The sequence below is a fragment of the Geotrypetes seraphini genome, chromosome 13 (assembly GCF_902459505.1).
Source record: "Geotrypetes seraphini chromosome 13, aGeoSer1.1, whole genome shotgun sequence".
Taxonomy (NCBI): Eukaryota; Metazoa; Chordata; class Amphibia; order Gymnophiona; family Dermophiidae; genus Geotrypetes; species Geotrypetes seraphini.
Genome location: NC_047096.1, coordinates 3,014,606 through 3,036,642, shown reverse-complemented (window position 1 = coordinate 3,036,642; position 22,037 = coordinate 3,014,606). Strand labels below are relative to the sequence as shown.

At 45.3% G+C, this 22,037-nt stretch overlaps 1 protein-coding gene across 4 annotated transcripts in view; it reads right to left on the bottom strand.

Moving 5' to 3' along the window:
- Nucleotides 1-18,062: 18,062 nt before the first annotated feature.
- Nucleotides 18,063-22,037, bottom strand: part of TMCC2 (transmembrane and coiled-coil domain family 2) — a 44,086-nt gene continuing 40,111 nt past the window's right edge. For all 4 annotated transcript variants that reach the window (XM_033918915.1, XM_033918917.1, XM_033918916.1 and 1 more), the window contains 2 exons: nt 21,483-21,618; nt 18,063-20,876 (listed from right to left, as the gene is read on the bottom strand). In XM_033918915.1, coding sequence (XP_033774806.1) covers nt 20,565-20,876; nt 21,483-21,618 — 448 coding nt within the window. In that variant the 3' untranslated portion in view covers nt 18,063-20,564. The remainder of the gene's footprint in view (nt 20,877-21,482; nt 21,619-22,037) is intronic.

Genomic DNA, 22,037 nt, shown 5'->3' with positions numbered 1-22,037 from the left:
TGGCGCAAGCGTCAACTCTTCCTATGATGTCACGTACTAGGTGCAGGAAGTGATGTCAGAGGAAGAGTAGACGCTGGCATGAACATTAGAGGTGGGGGAGGCTGGGAAGGAGCGGGAAGGTGTACAGGCAGACGGGTGCCTGTGCCCTCACCAAGATGGCGTCCAGGGTGGACTGACTATCCTGCTGTCCACGGAGAACCTACGTTACAGGTAAGTAACTACACTCTTCTCCCCCTTTGACTTCAACGTGTTTCTTTCAAAATAGCCAAACAAACCTCATTCAGTGCATCAGTTCACACTGGGTCATGTCTCAAAATGGCCTACGACATGGGGCGAAAGTTGATCACCAGGAAGCATCCTTCGACTAAGCTCAGGCCCCAGGGGCAAATGTCTGTGTGTTTAGAGGGTCCAGAAGCTGGGGGCACTCGGGGAATTCAGGCACCGATATCACTACACCCCGAAAGAAAGAGGGCTAAAGCTTCAGCCTTCCAAAATATCTCCAGGCAACTGCATAGCATCTTAAAAGGGGAATTTGGATCAGAACCCCCAGCACCTACAATTACTACTTATTATTTCTACACGCAGTAAAATGTGAAAGTCCAACGCAAGAATCTCATTTCATTCTTCTTTGAAGGTGTTTTTATTTATTAACATTTATTGCCTGGAATGACGGAGCTTGTTTTGCAATTCCAGTGGCTACTTTTGAAAGGAAAGTTTTGGAATGTTTCCCTGTCCCAGCCAAAGGTGATTAGGTGCCCCCGCTGCTCTCACCCCCTGCAGAGAATTCCCCACATTCCTACGAAGGTCAGCCAGTTAAAATAAATCCTCAGAGTAGAGCGTTCACTGGGGGGGGGGGGGGATTGGGAAATGGGGACCGGCCAGTGATTCTCCAGCAAGCCAGATCCTGAGAGAGAGAGGCAGTCTGGCACAGGGAAAGCAATATGGTGTCAGCGGGCACATTATGGGCAATTGATTTCATGTCACTGGGGCTGAGCCATTGCATTTTGGGACTTGCGCTGGGGGTGGGGGAAAACCTGTGCCTCCTGGAATGGAATAGAGCTATCTGATCACCTGTATACTTTGGAGGAAAGGTGGGAGAGGGGAGATATGATAGAGTCATTTAAATACCTACATGATGTAAATGCACCTGAGTCTCGTCTCTTTCATTTGAAAGGAAACTCTGCAATGAGAGGACACAGGATGAAGTCAAGAGGTGATGGGCTCCGGAGTAATCTAAGGAAATACTTTTTTACAGAAAGGGTGGTAGATGCGTGGAACAGTCTCCCGGAAGAGGTGGTGGAGACAGAGACTGTGTCTGAATTCAAGAGGGCCTGGGATAGGCCTGTGGGATCTCTTGCAGAGAGAAAGAGATAATGGTTACTGCGGAGGGGCAGATTGGATGGGCCATTTGGCCTTTATCTGCCGTCATGTTTCTAAGTTTCTGCACGTCTTTGTCTCTTGATTTTGTGTTGCTCCTCTCCTGAGACTCCAGGTCTGTAATTCATTTCATGCACACCACATTGGTTTGCTTTGATCTGGTTTGCATTCTTTTTACAATATCGACAGAGGAATGCTTTGAGGTGTTTTACTTCGCCATCACTCATATACCTTCTCGGTGCACCCAGAACACCCCTCCAGACCTGGAAGCACTGGGGTGTCATTTCTACCCTGATGTGGTCTGGGGTAGTGGCCAATGTGTTATAGCGACCTTTCTAAATTCTACTTGCACATGTAAATAGTGCAAATGACCCTTAACCCTTCCAAACTGACCTCCATAATCCATTAACGAAGAATAATTATATCTCTACAAATCAAGAATTAACCAACAGCCACTACAACTAACCCCACCTGCACCAAACTCTATCACAGAGGCACCGGACTCTTTCTGAGACAGCAGGTTAGCTTTTGGACATAAGGAAGCCCTGCGTCTCTTTTGTATTTTTATCAGTATTATCAAATCCTTCGTCTCTATAGTTCTCAAGAGGAATGTTAACTTGCTTCACGCTTCCACAGCAAGGTTACTTACCTGTAACAGGGGTTCTCCATGGAGAGCAGGATGAGTCAGTCACACAATGGTGACATCATCGGAGGGAGCCAGAAATAAATCTTTAAAAAGATCCCTCTGAGCTGTGCTTTCAGCTCCCAGCCCCACCCCCCTACCAGTCCACGCACTCCATCACCTACCTGTTCTCCATTTTATCAGTCCACTTCTGGATGCTGAAGATCTCTACCATACCACAGACAATTTATGTCCTTGTGACAGGTAGTGTTAGAGGGTGTGAGTAGCTGCACATAGCAGATGTTGGCCTGAACATTTGGGCTTTGGCAGGGCCGGGCATTGCTTCGATTCACCCACCATGTAACCCCCGTCAGTGCTTGTACTCTGGACATTACGTTTGGTGCTGTACTTACTGGGTGGTTTGATTTGTCACATGGCTGTGTCCCTGCCTTCTCCCACTCTGCGATGCCATGCCATTAGGGGCAAGCTGTGACTATCTTGTGCAAGTTATATTCCACACAACCTGCATTAACCCTACAAGTGATTTCTAGGTTCTTTAGAACTGGTGACACACAGGAAGGTGTGTTAGTGTAATGAGCGGCCTAGGTGTGCCCAGAAGCTCCAGTTTGAGGCATCCTGAACGATGCTGGGAGCACTGCAGAGGTTCCCAAGCCGCTCCTTCCATTGTCACAGCTGCAGACACACTGTGCTAAGGCTAGCCATGACAGTGCCATGGGATCGATGTTCAAAGCTTATTTAGTTAAAAAAAAAATTATATTCCACTCTGTTGTACACTTCTAGGCAGAGTAAAGGGTTATGATTTAGAATGGGAGTGCAGTGGTTAGAGCTAAAGTCTCGGCACCCTGAGGTTGTGAGTTTCAATCCCACATTGCTCCTTGTGACCTTGGGCAAGTCACTTAATCCCCATTGTCCCAGGTACATTAGATAGAGTGGGACAGCTAGAGGAAAATGCTTGAGTACCTGAATAATTTGTAATCTACATAGAATTGTAGGATATGCAGAATATAAATTATATTTAAAATATATATATAAAGCAGAACAACATAAAAATAACCTAATAAAAACGGAGAACCAAATCATAATCATAGCCAACACATCATCACTAAAATACAGCCATATTCTTTTCTCCTGCCAATCATTCTACTAAAAACCAAAATCTGTCATTCAGATACCAATTTTAAATGGCTCCCAAAACAAAGCAGTTTTCAATGTGCCCTAAGCAGCTTTTAAATCTCTAATAGCAGGTACCCTCTCCGAAGGGGCATTTTCATAACTGTGGGCCTTTAAGAAAGAAGGTGGCAGAGTGGAGGTCTTGGCACTGCAGAGTAGGAATGAGGTGGGTTGGCAAAGCTGGAGGGGGTAATATAGGCTGGCAGAGCTCTGCGTGTCGTAAGGGGAAAATCCCTTTTTTTGGGGTGCTGCAGGGTAGGTGTTTGGGGGGGCCTCAAAACTGGAATAGCAAGAGGCATGGGTATTGGCAGAGCTCTGTATGGGTAGGAGGGGGTGATTGAAGACAGAACAAGGTACATTGACAAGATTGGGGCTTATGGTAATTAATTTAGAAGCATCCATTATTTTTCTCGTCATGACTCAGTCTGAAAAGCAGCAGCAGTGTCGGGGCACGAGGAAGATCTCAGCCACTCCCTTCACAATAATAATATGTTTGTCTCTGGAATTACCACGCTATTACGCAGAATTTGTCTACAAAACAATGAAGCCAGTTCACGTGGGGTCAACATGAGGAAGAAGGACGGGGGAAGAGTTCTAGGCAACAGCCAATTCCCCCCCCCCCCCCAAGACCAAACAGGTGTCTTCTCTTAAAGTGTGACCCTATATCCTACAGACAACATTAATCCTACTGTTTATCATGTCACATTTCAAGGTTCTGGTATTAACTTTTAAAGTCATTCATTATAAGATCTCTCGGTATCAAACCCAATCGATGAGGCTTTATCAGCCGAAGATCAGAGAGAAAGCTACGACTATCAACAGATGGATTAGCGAAAGTGCATTATGCCACTATGAGAACATCTGTAATATCAATTGGAACATTTAAGAAACGACTGAAAACAGCTTTGTTGGTGGAGGCATTCTCTTGATTGAGTTACAATCTTGACTGAAGACGTTTTCGATATGTTTGTCTACTTAATTGTATGTCGGTTATATGATGATTGTAAACCGCTTAGGTTTAGGCGGGTTAGAAATTTTCTAAATAATTAAATGCAATTCTGTTCTCGGGGAGAGGGGGTAACGCACCCCCACACTCCACCACCATATTCCACCCCTAGGCACAAAACCAGCCTACTCCCACTTGCACTGGTAAGGGCAGAGTTAGGTGGCACAGAAAAGGGCAAATCTTGCTCTTCCTCAAGAAGGCTTCGGAAGGCACTTTTATATACCTGGTTTCTCCAACTGTCAGACCAAAATTTCACGCAAACAGTACAAAATGGTCCTCGGATTTGTCCAACCTTGTTCTTCTGCCAAATGTACAGCTTTTCTACAAGAATGCCACATTATTCACAACGCAGGCAGTCCTCGAGTTACTGCCACCTGACCTGACTTAAGTTCGACTCATACTTAAGAACGCAGTTGCTGCTTCATTTGATTTCACTCCTACACTTCTCCTGTAGCAGATTCAGGAATGATGCAAGACCACATTAAGAACAGTGTGTGGTTGTGCGCGCTGTATCTTACAGGGAACGCTGGAAGGGACAGTTGGGAGCAGAATTTTAAAATCTATAAGTTCTGACTTAAGAACAGCTTTAAAAAGAGAACTCATTCTTAACCTGGGGACTGCCTGTATCTGCCCCCCTTTTCCACATCTGCTCTCTCCCTAATATCAATCATGAAAGTCTTCCAAAATGCAATGGTTCTGTCGCATGGCAAATGTACATAACCCCTGCATGCCTTATCCCAGGGTTCAAACATCGCAAGTCTCCACTCTTACCACTAGAAGACGTGAGTGAGGAGAAAGTCCAGAGAAGCAGTTTGCCAATGACCTGGGGAGCCCTGGGATCCTTCTCTAAGGATTTAGACCCATCTATATCACCGATTCCTCCTGGCAGAATCCCACATAGTAGCAACAGTCCATGCTACCGATCCAGGGTAAGCAGTGGCTTCCCCCATGTCTGATAGACTTTTCCTCCAGGAACTTGTCCAATCCTTTTTTAAATCCAGATACGCTAACTGCTGTAACCAGAGTGCTGCTGGATAACACCAGAACTAGTGACCCCACTGCTAACAACAGATTTTCCAATACCAGAAATGTGTGAAACTATTAAAACAAAAAATCAGCCCCTCTCTCTTAAACCTAACCCCCCTCCTTCCTTCACACCCATTATTTGGGGCCTGTGTGACTCTTAGGAGTCCATGTAACAAGCGGCTCCTGAGTGTTTGAAATGTTTCCAACTTATCATGCTTCGTTGCAATTTCTATAGTATCTTTGTTTATAAATGTATGGATTTGTTAAACTTTCTATAGCCAATCAAAACAAAACATCCATAAATCAGAAGAAAGCAACAGCCACCCATCCCATCATATTAGAAAATGTTCTGTTCTGGCATAAGAACCTACGAATAGCCTTACTGGGTCCCCATGAAGCCCAGTAGCCCATTCTCATGGGGGCCAATCCAGGTCACATGACCATTTGGACAGGGGAGGGGCCAATCTTGTAATGGACTGGCCACCCAGACATGACAGAGCAGTGGAGCACCTTTGAGGGCACTGCTGTGAACTTCACAAAAAGGGTGCCACATAAAAATCTTACCAGAACTCCCTCATAGGTTATGATGAGCCCCCCAAACCTTACTATACCCACCTGCCTACAACCCCAATAGCCCTTATGGCTGCAGGTGGCACCTATATGGCAGTACAGTAGGTTGGGGGGGGGGTCACATTTTCCCCCATGAATGCAGTGGTCAGTGGCTTATGGGCCTGGGTCCTCCTCTGTATGGTTCACTAGCCTCCCCCCCACCCCAGACTACTTAAGCCACCTCTGTGCCAGGTGCTGATGTTCCAGAGGCAGGTATGTACGTTTTTATTCCGATATTTGTAAGGGGGTCAGTGATCACTGGGGGAGCGTGTGGGGGTCTTTACATTATCTGGTCACTTTGGAGACCTTTTGGGCACTTACTCACAATGTTTACATTTTGCGATTATCCTTGCAGGACAACTAAGTCTAGGTCGGCCTCCGTCCCGCCCATATACCACCCTGACCACTCCTCCAGATACGCCCCTCTCAGCTCTGGGCGCACAGCAGCATCCCTGGATACGTCGTCCAAGTGCCCACTTAGGCGGGTTTTTAGACGTGTTTAAGTTTTATGAGCCTCAGAGTTTGTGGGGTTTTAAAAAATCAATTGTCGTTTGGTTTGGTGACCCCTGTAATTGCACTGCACCATGTGATTGAGTGAGATACCAAAATCACTGAAACATCTGGGGAAGGGGGAGATACTAGAGGATAGAAAGCCCTGAGGATGGTTTTCACCATGGGATGCAGCAAGACAGAAGGAAGGACCCTAATGAACAGACACCCTCATTTTTAACCCTTGCATATTTCAAAGTACTTTCTAGTGTGTAAAGCCAATGCATTTCCCGGGATGTCCTGGGTCTTTTTCATCTGGGGTGGGTGCATCACTTCCGGGCGTGTGTTTCAACGCTGCCAAGTTCTTTCATGTGGCAACGAAAAGGAAGCAGAGATGAGCCCCCCTTGCCATGGAGGTCCCTGACAAACAGCTCAGACACTGCCTGCAGCCAACAGCTGTTTGTCAGTGACCTCCAGGTCAGACTGACTCAAAGCATCTCATGCTGCCCCTACATCTGACCCTCCTCTTATCTCTGAGCAGAGGAGAGAAGGGGCGAACGTCTCCCACTCCCAGAGGGCCTGTGCACTTCTAACACAGGGGGGTCAGGCATCCCACTTTTCGGATCGGATTCTCAGCTTCAAATATCCTACTGTGGGCAACTTGGCCGGGTCCCCTTTGCTCCCCCTCCCCTTGCTTACCCCGGGGTACCTGGATGTGGGATCTTGGATATTGCTGGGGAGGATTGAATTCTATGGCTGGCGCACATCCATGAAGCACACCTAGCAGCTGGCACATGAGAAGTAGGCAGGGCATCTTCCTGAGAGTGCCCATGGGCCATAAAACAGCATTCCTACGAGATCACCTGACTGACTTTAAAAGGAGAGATTTTACAGCAAGAAAGAAAAACACAGGAGGACTTTGAACAAAAGCTGAAGAAAGGAGAAGCATGTGCAGGGTTATATAAGTCAGTCAGGAAAACAGAGTGAAAAGGGGCTCCTGGGAATCTGGAAATCCAGCTGTGCTTTTGTCTTGTGCCTTTCCCATCCCCCCAAGAAGCGTGCCATCACTTGTATCAGGTGGGGAATTCCAGACAGACAAGCAGACAAGCCCTAAGTCCTCAAGGCAGTGACACAGAGGTGAATCACTCACCTCTCCCTTCTTCCCCTTAAAAGCAAGGGGAGCATGCACTGTATTTAGAGACAGCCCAAAACAAATGGAGTGGATTTTGCCTCTGGTTGGCTTCAGCCATGGAGGTTAGTTTACATAAGAGATTAGGGAGTGCCAAGCAGCTGGTAGATGGTGGGCAGCAACCGCCAGGCAATTAATCTGCTTAACCACCTGCCACTCACTTTCTTGAAACTCTGATGAACTTTTGCATTTTGGACCTCGGAGAGATCCCAACACCTCCAGCTGCGTGTTCCATAGGTCCCAGCTCTGTGGGTGCAACAGAAGCTTTCAAACTCCCCACAAGAGCCAGATTCCCAGCTGCAAATATCAGAGAAGCCGAGTTACCCAGCTCCAGGCTGGAGATTTTGTGACAGTCCTGGATTTCGGACCAACCTCATCCTGTTGCATTATGGGACTTGAGGTACTGGATTTCAATAGGTAGGATCTGACACTGAGCTGGGACACGTTCCAAATCAGGACCAGCCCAAAAGTCTCCAGCCTGGAACTGGGTAGCTTGACATCTCTGAAATACCCCCATATGCAACTTAACCTTCATAGTGCACAATGGAGGCGGTACCTGAGTGGAGTAGAACGGGTACAAGTGGATCGATTTATCGCTCCATCAAAAATTCCACAGACCAGGGGACACTCGATGAAGTTACAGGAAAATACTTTGAAAACCAATAGGAGGAAATTTTGTTTCAGAGAATAGTTAAGCTCTGGAACACATTGCCAGAGGTTGTGGTGAGAATGGAAAGCGTAGCTGGTTTGGGGGGATTCCGCATGGAATGTTGCTACTACGTGGGATTTCGGAATCTTGCTACTCTGAGATTCTAGAATGTTGCTACTCTTTGGGTTTTGGCCAGGTACTGGTGACCTAGATTGGCCACCGTGAGGATGGACCAATGGTCTGACCCAGTAAGGGTAACACCACTCCTCAAAGAGGCTCATTGGCTCCCTGTTAATTACAGAATCACTTATAAATTGTGTTTAATTATCTTTAAGACTTTGATTAATAAGACCCCTGCATTTTTATATCGATTTCTTGTTCCTTATTCTACAAAGAGAATACTACGTTCTAGCGAACAAAATCTGCTATCTGTCCCTTCGTTAAAAATTATCAATACAAGGAGACAATTTATTTTTTCATGTACTGCACCGCAGACATGGAACGCCCTTCCTATTTTTTTACGAGAGGAAAAAGAACTTGGAAAATTTAAAACTGAACTTAAAACCTTCCTTTTTAAAGATGCTTTTATAACATAATTTTAGTTTTAGTATCATGTTTTCCTATATGAAGCCTGTGTTAATTATTCCCCTTTGTGTTTCCCCTCAATGTCTCTTCTTTACTTTATGAATTGTAGTTCATCCCTCCTTTCCCATGTTTATCAATGTTAATAATTACGAGTTCTTACCCATTATTTAAATAATTGTATGTACTGTATTGTTTGTTTTATTTTTATATTTAATAATTGTTAAACTTAATTGTACATCGCTTAGAATATTTGATTAAGCGATTGATCAAGTCATCTAATAAACTTGAAACTTCATATGTTCTTATGAGAGGGAGTAGGGTTACCATAGAACGCCAGAAAAAGGGGGGCTTTCAGTGGAAGTAAAACCCCTTTTTCTGGAGCCAGGTGGTAACCCTAAGAGGGTTGTTCTGGAGAAGAGCAGAGGGGCTAGAATGCTCACCCTAGGCCTTGCCTATGGATTTACACACGGCCTTATCTAAACTGACCGCAGGCTTTCCCAGCACCCGCTCTTTCCAGCAGATTTGGGTTTCTTGGGCCTTTTTTTTCCTTGCCCAGTAATGGTGTGCACCTCAGTGGTTAGAGCTACAGCCTCAACACCCTGAGGTTGTGGGTTCAAATCCCATGCTGCTCCTTGTGACCCTGGGCAAGTCTCTTAATCCCCATTGACCCAGGTATGTTAGAAGTTAGATGGAGCGTGAGCCCACCAGGACAGATAGGGCCAAATGCTTGAGTACCTGAATGTGAACCACAAAGAGGCCCATTTTCAAAGCACTTAGACACAAAGTACCATAGAAACCTCTGGTACTTTGTGAGTCTAAGTGTTTTGAAAATGAGCCCCTAGACTATAAGAGGTATTGAAATAAATAGTGCTCTGCTCTTTGCTTCTCCATTATTTGTCTGGCTAGGTTAAATGAATGCTCCTGGACAGGTTCAGATCCACCACCTTCAAGGTTGGTGCTTAGCTGCTCCTCTGTCCTTTGGGTCTCACAACAGAAGCCCCTTCTCCCCCTTCCCACCCTGCCAGAGGGCAGTTCAAACAATCCAATCCCTCTTCAGCTGAAATCTCCTTCTTGTTTTCTGCTGGCTGTTTCTCTCTCCTAAACCATCTTCATCACTGGGACATAAAGCAGTTAAATGCTGGAAACATCTTGATATTTAAAGAAAGCTATATGTGAGGTGGGGGGTTCCAGGAGTCATCTCAGTTAATAATAATAATAACAGTTTATATACCGCAATACCATTAAGTTCTATGCGGTTTACAGAAGATTAGTGGAATACAAGTTGAGTTGACGTGCAAGTTGAGTTAACTTAAGGGATGTGGGAACAATGGGGAGAAAGGGCAAGAGAGGGGAAGGAGGGAAGTGGGTCAGCTGTCTAGGTATTTCAGGAATAGGTGAGTTTTGAGGCGTTTCCTGAATACCTCATAAGTGGTGGGCAATAGGAGTTGTTCTAGGTCTTTACCCCATAGAGCAGCCTGATGTGAGAGAAGATGCTCATGGTGTTTTTTTAGTTTGCATCCTCTAACCGGGGGAGAAACGAAGTGCGAGTGGGAGCTTCTCTTGTGTTTGTTGGCTGAGAAGGAGAAGAGGTCAGTGATGTATTTAGGGGTTAGACCGTAGAAAACTTTAAAACAGAGGCAGGCGAACTTAAACTTTACACGAGCTTCCATCGGCAGCCAGTGTAGCTGTTTGAAGTATGGCGTCACGTGATCGAACTTCTTTAGACCGAAGATTAGTCTGACCGCAGTGTTTTGCATTAGTTGTAAGCGTCGCATATTCTTTTGGGGGATTGCTAAGTAGGCGATGTTACAGTAGTCGAGTTGACTTAATACGAGGGATTGTACCAGGATTCTGAAGGCAGAGTTATCAAAGTATGCTTTAATGGATTTAAGTTTCCAGAGGGTGAAAAAACCCTTTTTGATTAGAGAGTCCACCTGGTCTTTCATGGTGAGGCATTGGTCCAGAGTTACACCCAGTATTTTAATGGTGGGCTGTATGGGGTAGTTATGTTTGTTGATGTCTAGTGGAGTTTTGGTGTCAAGAGGGCGTGGTGAAGCGACAAAGAATTTTGTCTTCTCAGTATTGAGCTTGAGTTTGAAGTCTGTCATCCAATGCTCCATCACGTTTATGGCTTCTGATGCTTTTGGAATTGTTTCCGAGATGGAGTTGGCAAATGGGATGATGATCGTAAAGTCATCAGCGTAACTGAATAATTTTATCCCCAAGCCTTAATGTTTCGGCTATTAGCCCTGAAGCAGTGGACTTACAATATAGCCCACGAAACGCTGGCCGCGTCGGCAGCATAGCCACTGTATAGGCATCATACTGCTATTAAATCTTCAAGCCATAATGAAAACTGCTTAAGATAAGTAATTTAGTTGCCTATAACTTTTCTATCTCTGAGAATATTGCAATGCTAAACACTATTTAGTTATAGTAGGGTTGTAACAGTAAATTACATTCCTTAAGGTTTTTTACAGAACGATTTATGAAAACCTTAAGATTGACTATAATAAAATTTGAAATGAAGATTTTAGTACGGACTTTAAGGTTTAAACAATAATTTAAAAAATTAAAAAAATTATAAAATAATAATAAATTAAGAGATTTTATAAGTTCCAGGTTTTTCTGGCCTATGATTGGAGCGTGGAGTGGTAATACTACGCTGACAGTTCAGTCCATGATAGTACTACGCGTAGGCTCCAATTCTGAGGCCTTTTCCTGGTCTAGTATATAACTTTTGATGCACTTCTCGCATTTAGTGGGATATAGTTTTTTATATATGAGTAGTAATATGTAGCCCATCAGTGCAATATAACTTCTTGTCCTTCCATGTATTTCCCCATCCTCCTATGAACCTGAAGCCTTTTTGATGACACCAGGCTCTGAACCATCTATTAAAGTCCTCTGTGTTATTCACTCTTTGCTCTCCCTTTCCATATGCAGGCAGTATTTCAGAAAAAGCTAAAGTCCATCCTCTCCTGCTTACATTTCTGCAAACTGTTTCATAGAGGCCTCCCATAAACCATCTCTCTCTCTCCATCTCTCTGTCTCCCTCCCTCCCTCTCTCTCTTTGAATCTATTTAAAATTCTGCTGCACGACTTACCTTCACCTGTGTCCTTGCACTCACATAACCCCTCTCTTCAAGGCACTTCACTGGCTCCCTATTGCTTTCCTTATGCAGTTCAAACTCCTCTGACAAGTGCATTCATTCTGAAGCTCTTATCTCTCCCCATATCCCTCCCCAGAAACTCTTGTTTATTTGCTAGGTCATTCTTATCTGTACCTTTCTCTTCCATTGCCAGCTCCAGCCTCTGTGTGCCTGGAATAGATTGTAAGCTCTGTGTCTAGTAGCTCTATAGAAATGACCTGCCCGAAATTCAAAACAGTTTAAGTGGGCAGGTGAGACCCCCATCCTCTTAAATTGCTTGGAGCCGGCTAACTGCCCATATTCAGTAAAACTTAAGGGGGTAGTGTCTATGAATGTCAATGCTAACCAGCCATTTTGGAGCCAGGCTGCACATGGGTGTTACAGGGGAAGAATTGGGGAGGAGTCAGCACCCAGGTAGATGTGGTTCACTTGTTTACTCTTTCTAAAACTATAAGGATGAGGAGGCATGCAATGATACAAATAGTAAGTTCAAAACAAACTGGAGAAAATGTTTCTTCACTCAGTGTGCAATTAAACTCTGGAATTTGTTGCCAAAGAATGTGGTGAAAACAGTTAGCTTAGCAGGGTTTAAAAAAGGTTTGGATCATTTCCTAAAATAGAAGTCCATAAGCCGTTATTACAATGGATTTGGGGAAATCCACTGCTTATTCCTAGAATATGTAACATAAAATTTGTTTAACTCTTGGAATATTCCATTGTTGGAAATTGAATGATGGACCTTTGGTTTATCTCAGTATGGCAACTCTTTTGTTAGCTATGCAGTTTGCCAGCAATGAATATCAGCCCAGCACATTTCCAATGTCCTCCTCTTCCTCCCACCTCTCCAGCAAGATCCAGACCTCCATCCTTCCTCCAAAGTAAGAGCCTACCCCAGCCCCTCCCCCACAGGTCCAGACTCCCCCTCCCACCCACCCCAGTCAGAATAGGCCTCACTAGGTCTCCCAACTACCTGAACTCCCTGCTGGGACAGAGGCACTACAGGGGCAAAAGCGAACCCCACTCACTTCTGTCCTTCATGGCTCCATGAACCCTCCAGCCATCAGGCTTTGGTGCACGAGAAGGAATCTGAAAGCAGGAATTGTTGATGAGATTCCAGTTCAGGAAACTCTCTGTGTTGCCAGAATCATAAATTAAATAGTTAAAATGAAAATATGTAATAATAATTAAGCAAAATAAGATTTCAGAATAGGGAATGAGAGGGGCAGAACAAAGAACCTCGGTACTCCACTGAATGAAGGAAGAAACCAAAAAGAAACAACCGGTAATCCAAAAACCCGGCAAAAGCGGAGTTGATGAGCTGGAAACACACAAGTTTATTAATGATATAAAATGAAACATAATATAACCAGAATAAAACAATAACAGCAAGTGATACTGTCAAATAGTCCCAGGCTAATGCAAATGATTCCACGATATCAGTTCGCCAAAGGTCTGGTGTTGCAAATCAGCTGGCAGACAGTGAAAGTGAAATACGGACACAACTGGCAGGTGGTGAAACATAGATGGAACCGGTTAGAAAGGATCTTGGTCATATCTTTGGTTCAACTGTATCTGCTGTGCACTGCCTTGAATGAATCTCTTCATAAATAAATATTAAGGTCAGCCTGAGAGTTGGTTCTTCTGCATTGCAACCATGGGAGGCTCCAAGTCTCATAGGCCCAGACGGACACTCAGACATTCACTGCCTCCAGACATCTTCTGATCTCAAGTGTGTCATTTCTGGCTGGCTGGCCATTGCCAGTCAGCCTCTGCTGAGGGGTGATTGGAACAGAGCTGGGCAGCTGGACTGAGCCAGAGAAGCCATCAGGTCCTGGAGTTTTAACCTTCCTGGGATTAATAGCGCTGGAGCTCTAGCGCCCCCTGGTGCTTCCGTCTCAGCATTTAAAACTGCTTGTTGTAAGGAAGGTAGAGACAGTTTGTCTCCGCTACTTCAAAATGGATTAAGTTAATCCAATTTCATTCACTTTATTTTCAGCCTTTTTGATAGATTCATTCAAGGTGGGAAACAACAAATAAAAAGACAAATCCTATAACTTCTTTGTTGAACTTTATTTCTGGATAAGTAGAAACTGTTAAAATTAAATTAAATGTAAGTGGACTGACCAGACGCCCTGCTGTTAAACAGAAAACACAGCCTAAAATTGCTTAACTTGCCATCAGTTTTATAGGGAAATGATTGTACAGACATTGTCTGTCATTTAATATTTAGTGATTTACGTGCGTTGATTCTGTAAACGGCTCAATGAAATGAAATGAAACTACATGCAGAATGCTAAAATCTAATGGTGACGTCTGAGGATCTCAAGGTAGCTAAACCAGGGAAGGAGACATGGGAGTGAAGGTGCTTCAGCCCCTGTGCAAATCGTCAGTGAGACGTGAAGTGGTTCAGAGGGAGGCAACATAGGCCTGGATTCACTAACCTGCCCGAATTGGAACAATCCATTTCCAATTCAGGCAGGTCCAACGAATTCACTAACTTAAAATATGCAGATGGGGGCGATCGGAGGAATGCCACCATCTGCCTGCACGGATCGCACATGCGCAGACCCGTCCTAGCCGTGACTTTTTTTTTCTTAACTTTAAACTTTTGCGAGCCCGTGGGTTTAACCTGCTTCAGGTTAAAACCACGGGCTTGCACAGGCAGTCAGGACAGGCATGTTCGGGGCCCTCTTCCTTTCAGTGTGAGCCCGTGGGTTTAAAGCTGGCGCTGCACTGCGGTGTGCAGCCCCGCTTTAAAACCATGGGCTTGCACTGCGGGGAAGGGCGGCAGAGAGCAGGAGAGATCAGGGCAGGCAGGCAGGGGGTTCGGGGCTGACAGGTTAGAAGGCAGGGCAGTCGCAAAGGGTCCTGGTCCTGAGCAGTGGCTTTTTGCGAGCCCAGTCGGATCGAAAAAAAGTTTAGTGAATCGCGTCCCTGCCTACTTTGCATGCAGTTCCCCTCATTTGCATGCGCACACCGGAAGAGGATCGCTACACAGGTTAGTGAATACTGCAGGAGGGAAATCTAGTCACTAAGGGCTCGCAAACACGATCGGTTTGCTTAGTGAATCTAGCCCATAGAGACCTAGGAGAAAAGGAGGGACAGGAGAGATATGGGGAGGAGTTATCAACATGTGTTATTTTAGCAGTGAGACCCATTGGGTTAATAACCCATCTTACGAGCAGCCCATATCGATAACTTCCCTCCATAATAAAGAACAAAGAAACCATTGCTCTATGGAATCAAAGTGAGCCGTTGTGACATCACTGATGAGGTTGGCTCTTATTGGTGGAATGAGGCATTATGACATCACAAACTCAGCTCTGGTTACCATTACACTGAGGGGTGAAGCTAAAGTAAAAACGGGTTCCTTTTACTAAGGCATGATAAATGCTAATGTGCCCATCATAGTCCATAGTCAGACAAGGGGGAAGCCACTTCTTGCCCTGGACTGCTGTTACCATTTGGGTTTTTGCCAGGTACACGTGACTTGGATGGGCCTCTGTGAAGATAGGATACTGGGCCATACTCCCTAATTCTAGAAAGCTGTGTGATCAAACTTGGAAATAGCGTGCAGATTTGCGCATGCAAGTTCTAGAATAAACTCAATTGCATATACAAAAATGTAATAATGAGCTGTTAATTGGTCTTATAAAGCAATATCTATAACTGGCAGCAACCGCCCTTAATCGGTATTCCATAAGTTTTGTGCTCAAATCCCAGGATGCACAGCTGCAATGGAGACCTGGACGTGGGAGGAGTCTGGGTGGGCTGAGGCCTACAGTTAGGGGTGAGCACTTAGGTCGGCCATTAGGCTATCATAAGCGCTTATGATTAAAGTTCCAGGCGCAGAATTTACACTCAGAGCACATCATCCCATGCCCAACTCTAGGCAGCCTTACTGGCAGCAAATGGCTATTCACAGAGGCCTCTCTTCCACTTTTTTCTCTTCCTCCTTCATGTTTTTATAAAAGGAAACTAGCCAGGCTCTTTTTCCATCGATTTAGTTTAATTTTACTCTATTAATTTACGCTCCCACAACTCCAAATACTTTCATGCATTAATGATGCTGCCCAGTGGGCCTCTTACCTTGTAAACCGCCTTGAACCTGTACTGGATAAGTGGTCTTAAGAAATCTTGATTAGATTCGATCTACAAACTTTCATTCATAGCAGCCGAAGCTACTAAATCCTCTGCAACAACATTCGAAAAATAAGGCACAACCAACACTTTATTGCCAGATCAATCTTGTAAAGTTTATTACCTGGTCTGGACATTTATCACACTGGTATTACACAAACCTCCTTTCCTGGCTGGTGGCAGATACCCTTACCACCTGATAAATAAATAAATTAATTAATAAATTAAACCAAATTTGCAATTGCAGCAAATGAGACACTCACATTTTGATTTCAAGGACCTGAAAAGTCCCTCATACAAAGAATAGAACCATTGCGCTGAAGAGAAAAATTCTGCTTCCGAACATGAAATCCAACGTAAGCAGGCCAAGACGCTCCTTTCCCCCTATACGAGCCCCAGAACAGAGGGTCACCATCACAGATAACAAGCAGTGGCATAGCGAGGGGGAGAAGCGCCCAGGGCAGTGGTGCCCCTCCCCCCCCACCTCTAGGTTGTTAACTCCCATGAGCAACGAGAACTTTGACGTGCTCCTCGTGACCCCGTCGACTTTCCCTCTGACATCACTTCCTATGCGTGGCATAGTTGTTTCTCACGGTGATGAACAACTAGAGGAACAGGGGAAAGGAAGAGTGGGATTAGGCGGGGGCAGAGAGAAGGGGTGCCGGCACCCTCATCAACATGGCTCCCCACTCTGCCCCTTACTATGCCAGAAAAAGTCTGTGGACAACCTGAGCTAGTTATGTTCTTTCAAATGATCCTGACAGTGTCCTTTTAACCAAGGGAGGGGGGGGGGACACACTGGAGCTTGCTTTAAGCCACTTCCGACATCCCAAAAACTTACCCTCTAGGAATGGAATTTGAGAGTCATGTAGGCGCTGTTCCTTCTAAGCTGGGCAAGAGTCCTCCAACTGCATTGCTGCCAGTGGAGGGCGCTGCTTCAATATTGTGCCTTCAATCAAAGGGACAGGCAGGTTCCCTGGAGTTCTGCAGAGCTTGCCTGTCATTATTGACAATGTGATGGTGAAACAGTGCCCTCCCCTGGCAGGACTATAGGTAGATGACTCCTGTTCAACTTAGAGCAGTGGTCTTCGCCAATTTTTAAGCAAGGACTGTTTTGGGTCCAAAAGGGCTGAAGAAGCACTGACAAATGTCTTCCTACTCGGGGCTATAACACCAATCATGCTTCATGACATTCATTCCTACCAGAACACCTGGCCTTGGTCACCCTATGCAAATATAGGACCAGAATCTAAAAGCACAAACAAAACCTTAAGATACCAGACTCTGCATGCAGTACAGAACCAGAGAAATAGAAAGAAATGCATTTCTTCCTGAACAGTGCAAAATATAGACAGAAGATGTACATTTTGTAAACTGACACATTCCAATCATTAAATTGAAAATAAAATCATTTTCCCTACCTTTGTTGTCTGCTGATTTTATTTTTCTAACCATCTTTTTCCAGTCTCTGGTTTAACTTCTTTCTGTCTGTGCTCTTAACTGTGTTTCCAGGGCCTTCTTATCCATTTTCTGTTTTTCTCTCCTTCATTTTCTGTTCTATATCCATCTTTGCCATTAATTTTTAACATTCAACTTTCTTCCATTATTCTGCTTCCTCCCCCGATCTATCTACTTTTTCATGTCTTCCCTTCCCATCTATCCATGCACACTCTCTCCTCCCTCTCTCCCCTTCATCCCTGTGTACCATCTCCTCCCTCTCTTTCCCTCTCCCATGGTCTGACATCTGTAGTCCCCTTTCCCCTTCCTATGGTCTGGGATATTTCTCCTCTCCTTCCCAGAGTCTGGCATCTCTCTTCACTCCTTCCTCTCCCCCTCCCCCCCTTTGTGGTCTGGCATCTCTCTGTTTCCCTCCCCCTTCTTTAGTCTGGAATCTCTCCCTCCTTCTTCCCTTCCCCGGCATTTCTCTCCTCCCCCCATCCAGTGATCTGACGTCTCTCTCCTTCCCTTCCCCCCCTTTCTGTGGTCTGGTATCTCCTTCCCTTTCCTCCCCATTCCCACAGCCCAGCATCTTTCCAATACCCTCCCCAAAGGATTCCCCCCACACACACACGGGATCCATTCTCGTTCCCAGCACTGCTGCTCTTACGCTTCGGGCCGCCAGCAGCACGAGTGAAGCAAACACGCTGCCTTCTGCCCAGAAGCTTTCTCTCTGCTACTGCTTCCTACCTATGCTGGGACAGGAAGCGGTAGCAGAAAGCAAACTTCCGGCCATCGAAGGCAGTGTGTGATGGATGGATGAAAAGATTATTCTCATGGAATGTAACAGCGGTGGAAATTATGTTTTGAGGTCTTTCTGGTGTTGGCTAATACACACAGACCACTTAAAGGATTCATTTTCATTTCATGCTGATGAATTCTTAGAGCCATATGGCTTAAATTTCTCTAATTGTTCTGAACACAGGAAAATTAGGATCATCCTTAGAGCCTGTCACTGGTACTTGAAGCATACGAACACAATAGAGATCTGTGAAAGATGGGCAAGTGATGACCGGAAATATTGAGTCCAAAATTCAAAATAACATATCATCAAGAGACTGGCACAACCTGCTCCAGCTAGCACCATGGCTTTAAAAGCCTTTCCCAGACCATCCGTGCCTTCAGACCAACCAACACAACGTTTTGGATGCCACTGACACTGCATGACTTCACTTCTTACAGCCTAAAATAAATGAACGTGTCACTGATTAACTCTATGCTTTCCAAACTATTTCCAATATGACCTCTTTTTAACAACAGCAAATTCACAGGACTTTAGATGATGATGCAAACAAAATAGCAGGTCTTCATCCCATCAATGGCACCCAGAGGTTGTGAAAGCAAATCCTGGTGCCGCTCCTTGTGACTCTGGGCAAAGTCACTTAATCCTCCAGTGCCCACCGCTTTGAATGCCAAAGACACAAAAAGGCCCTTTTCCCTCCTCCCCCTCATCTAAGGCATGAATGGAGAAGTCGCAGGGCCTGTGGGTCAGCAAGCACTCTCTGTATGGTTTCCTTTTAAAAGGAAGCCTCCCTACGAGGGGCCAAACCCCCACCCTGGCTTGTCATAGCATTAGTCCAGAGAGAGGGGGAAGGGCCCTGTTTCTGTGATCCCCCTCCCATCCACTGACATTGTGAGCCCATTTGAGGTCCCAGCCCCCTATCTGAGAAGCTCTGGGTTAATGGCTTCCTTCTCCCCATCTCTTACTCGTAAGTTTAATTCAGTTTCTTAAAGAAAATGCAGCACTTCAATAACCATAAAAGTCCCATTGAAAAGGATTAATTACCTCACTTAACATCTACAGTACTTGTAAAACCTTTTGCGTTTCCTTTCCAAAACAGACAAGCAGGCTGTACAAACCCTCATTGTACCAGTTCATGCAGAAAGACACACCCAGAGACCAACAAAGCCAGCACGTTTTCAAACAGCAGAACCAGCGCAGAAAATGTTCTGTTCAAGTCATCGGAAGTTAACATAAAGAAAAAATCATTACAATCCCCTCCAGACCTTCTCTCTTTTTGTCAGATATTAGTATTTTGAAAACTCCACCTGCTTCTGCTCTACAGGTGTCAGACAAATAAAGCTAAAGCATGAATACAGCACAGACGGCTGAAAAGCAGATCTTCATCAAAGCTCCCTACAAGTGCCACACTGATGCAGTTCAAGTATGAATACAGCACAGACGGCTGAAGACCAGATCTTCATCAGAACTCCCTACTGATACATCTAAAGTATAAATACAGCACAGATAGTGGAAGAGGGGACTCATAAATAGAGACTTATATTATCACAACCAAAAAAGGAAGCAACAAACCAGATGTTTCTGTGAACTGCAGCTGTGCTGGTGTGCAGAGGTTCTTTGAGAAATAGAAAAAAATTAAAAAGAAATACAAGAAATGTTCTGTATATCCCAAAAGACCAGCTCAGAGTGCACTTCACAGGGGCCTGAATGTGGCTCCCAGTCGGTCATCTGTGCAAATTTACATTCAAAAGAAATCATTCTACATCTGGCCAGAAGGTTTTCCGGCATTGCACTCACATTTTTCTCTTATTTGATCAGATTTTGTGTTCCTTGTTACATGGCCTTTGAATTTGAGACACACCAGCTGCTTTTTGTTCCTTGAGAAATTCTTCGTCTGTCATTTGCAAATTATTGAAAACAAACTGACAAAAAACATGAAACAAATTCTCCACCCCAAAAAGTCTGAAGTGGCAGGTTTCTTCCATCATCAATCCTTATGAGAAGCAAAAATCGCCTCCCAAATTACAGCATAAAATAAACTGATCTATCAATGACACAACAGTTCCACCTAGTGGCTCCAGTTGATAGCGCAGTATACAAGTTCTAGAGGTGAAGGTCTTGTTTTCGGCTTCAATTACCTCACGGACTGGCTGCTCCCTCTCCTCTGTCCCACATGAGCATCCGTTACAAGCAATGAGGGAAGGGAACCAGAACTTTCTCATCTTTCTGGATAGGAAATACAGGCTGAGGGGTACAAGCCCCTCCCCCTCCTCCTCCCACCAAGCGCCTGTCAGCCAGGAAGCAACACCTGGTCCAGTAGGTAAGAGATGGTGTCCCAGTGTTTCCACAGGAAGGCAAGGAATAGGAGCAGGAGAAGGGACCCGAGGAGGCGTAATCGCGTCTTCATCAGGGGTGTGACAAAGTTGGCGATGGTAGAGACAAAAACTAGCAGAACAGCCATCAGAGCTAGCAGGACATTGATGAATTTGCCCAGGAGGGCTCGGGCGTTGGCGTTCTCCACTCCCTCCAGCTGGACCACCTGTTGCTGTTGCTGCTGGAGCTCCAGCTTGGTGATGCGGGTCAGACAGGACTCAACTGCTTCCTGGGGACACAGAAGGAAGAAACACTTTAGCCATGGGTGTCAGAACGGGGTGGCCCCAGGGGCCTGGCCCCCCCAAAATTAGCAGTCAGTCAGAAGAGATGGCTCAACCTGCCTCCTCCCTGGCCGTTCTCATTTTAAATCTTCGGGCAGTGGCAATGAGTGAACCTGCTGTCGTCGGCGTGCCCCAGTGTCCAGTTGCTGCAGAATGAAGATTTCCAGGGCCGGCTGATGGCAGCATGTTCATTCGGCTATTTAAAATGAGAACGGCTGGGGAAGAGGTAGGTGAGGGAGCCAGAGAGAGAGGTCTAGGGCGCAGCTTTTGGGCCCCCTCCAAACAAACTGCCTATGACTTTAGCCAGTGACCCCCCTAATATCAACAGGGCAGATTCGATGATCACCTCATCCTCAGACAGTGAAAAGCTGTACAGAATTCTCAGCCAGTCACACACTGGCTCGGGGATCACCATGTGCCAGTATTTGGGGACCCTGGGTTCACTCACAAGGGTAGTGAGGTGCCACTGTGTCCAATACGTGGCCTCATAGGAGTATTCCTGTTTGTCCCAGGCTTGTTGACAGGACTGCTCAAGGATCGCTTTGTGCTGGTACCTGGATGTCTCGGGCTCGTTCGTAGGACTGGTAGGCTACTTTCTCCTCCATGCTGGCCAGCTCCTGCTTCAGGTTTGTCATTTCATTCTGGTGCAGCTCCGTCAGGTCATTCAGCTGCTCCTCCAGGCGCTCGTACCTTTAGAGAGAGGGGGCACACGGGATTAGGGAGGGTCAGTGTATGAGATATATATTTTAAACCTTTATATCCCGCACGTCCAAAGTTCCAAGCGGGTTACATAATTAACATACATTAAAAAAGTCATAACATACATCAAGTCTTGAGTCCCTGAATAAATTCATGTAAACCATTCTGAGCTCCCCGGGAGAGCGATATAGAAAATTGAATCTACAAAGCATGTCATTTCTTCAGTTTTCATCAAATCTACCACTTAAATATGATGAAAAATAAGCTTTCAAACTCTTTGGAAAAGTTACTGATAATTGTGTCTCAAAATCTGGTTCTCAAGGGCTGCAAACCCGTTGGACTTTCACGTTATGTAAATCTCCTTTTCGCATATTCATGAGGAAATACCAAAAACCCAACTGGTTTGCTGC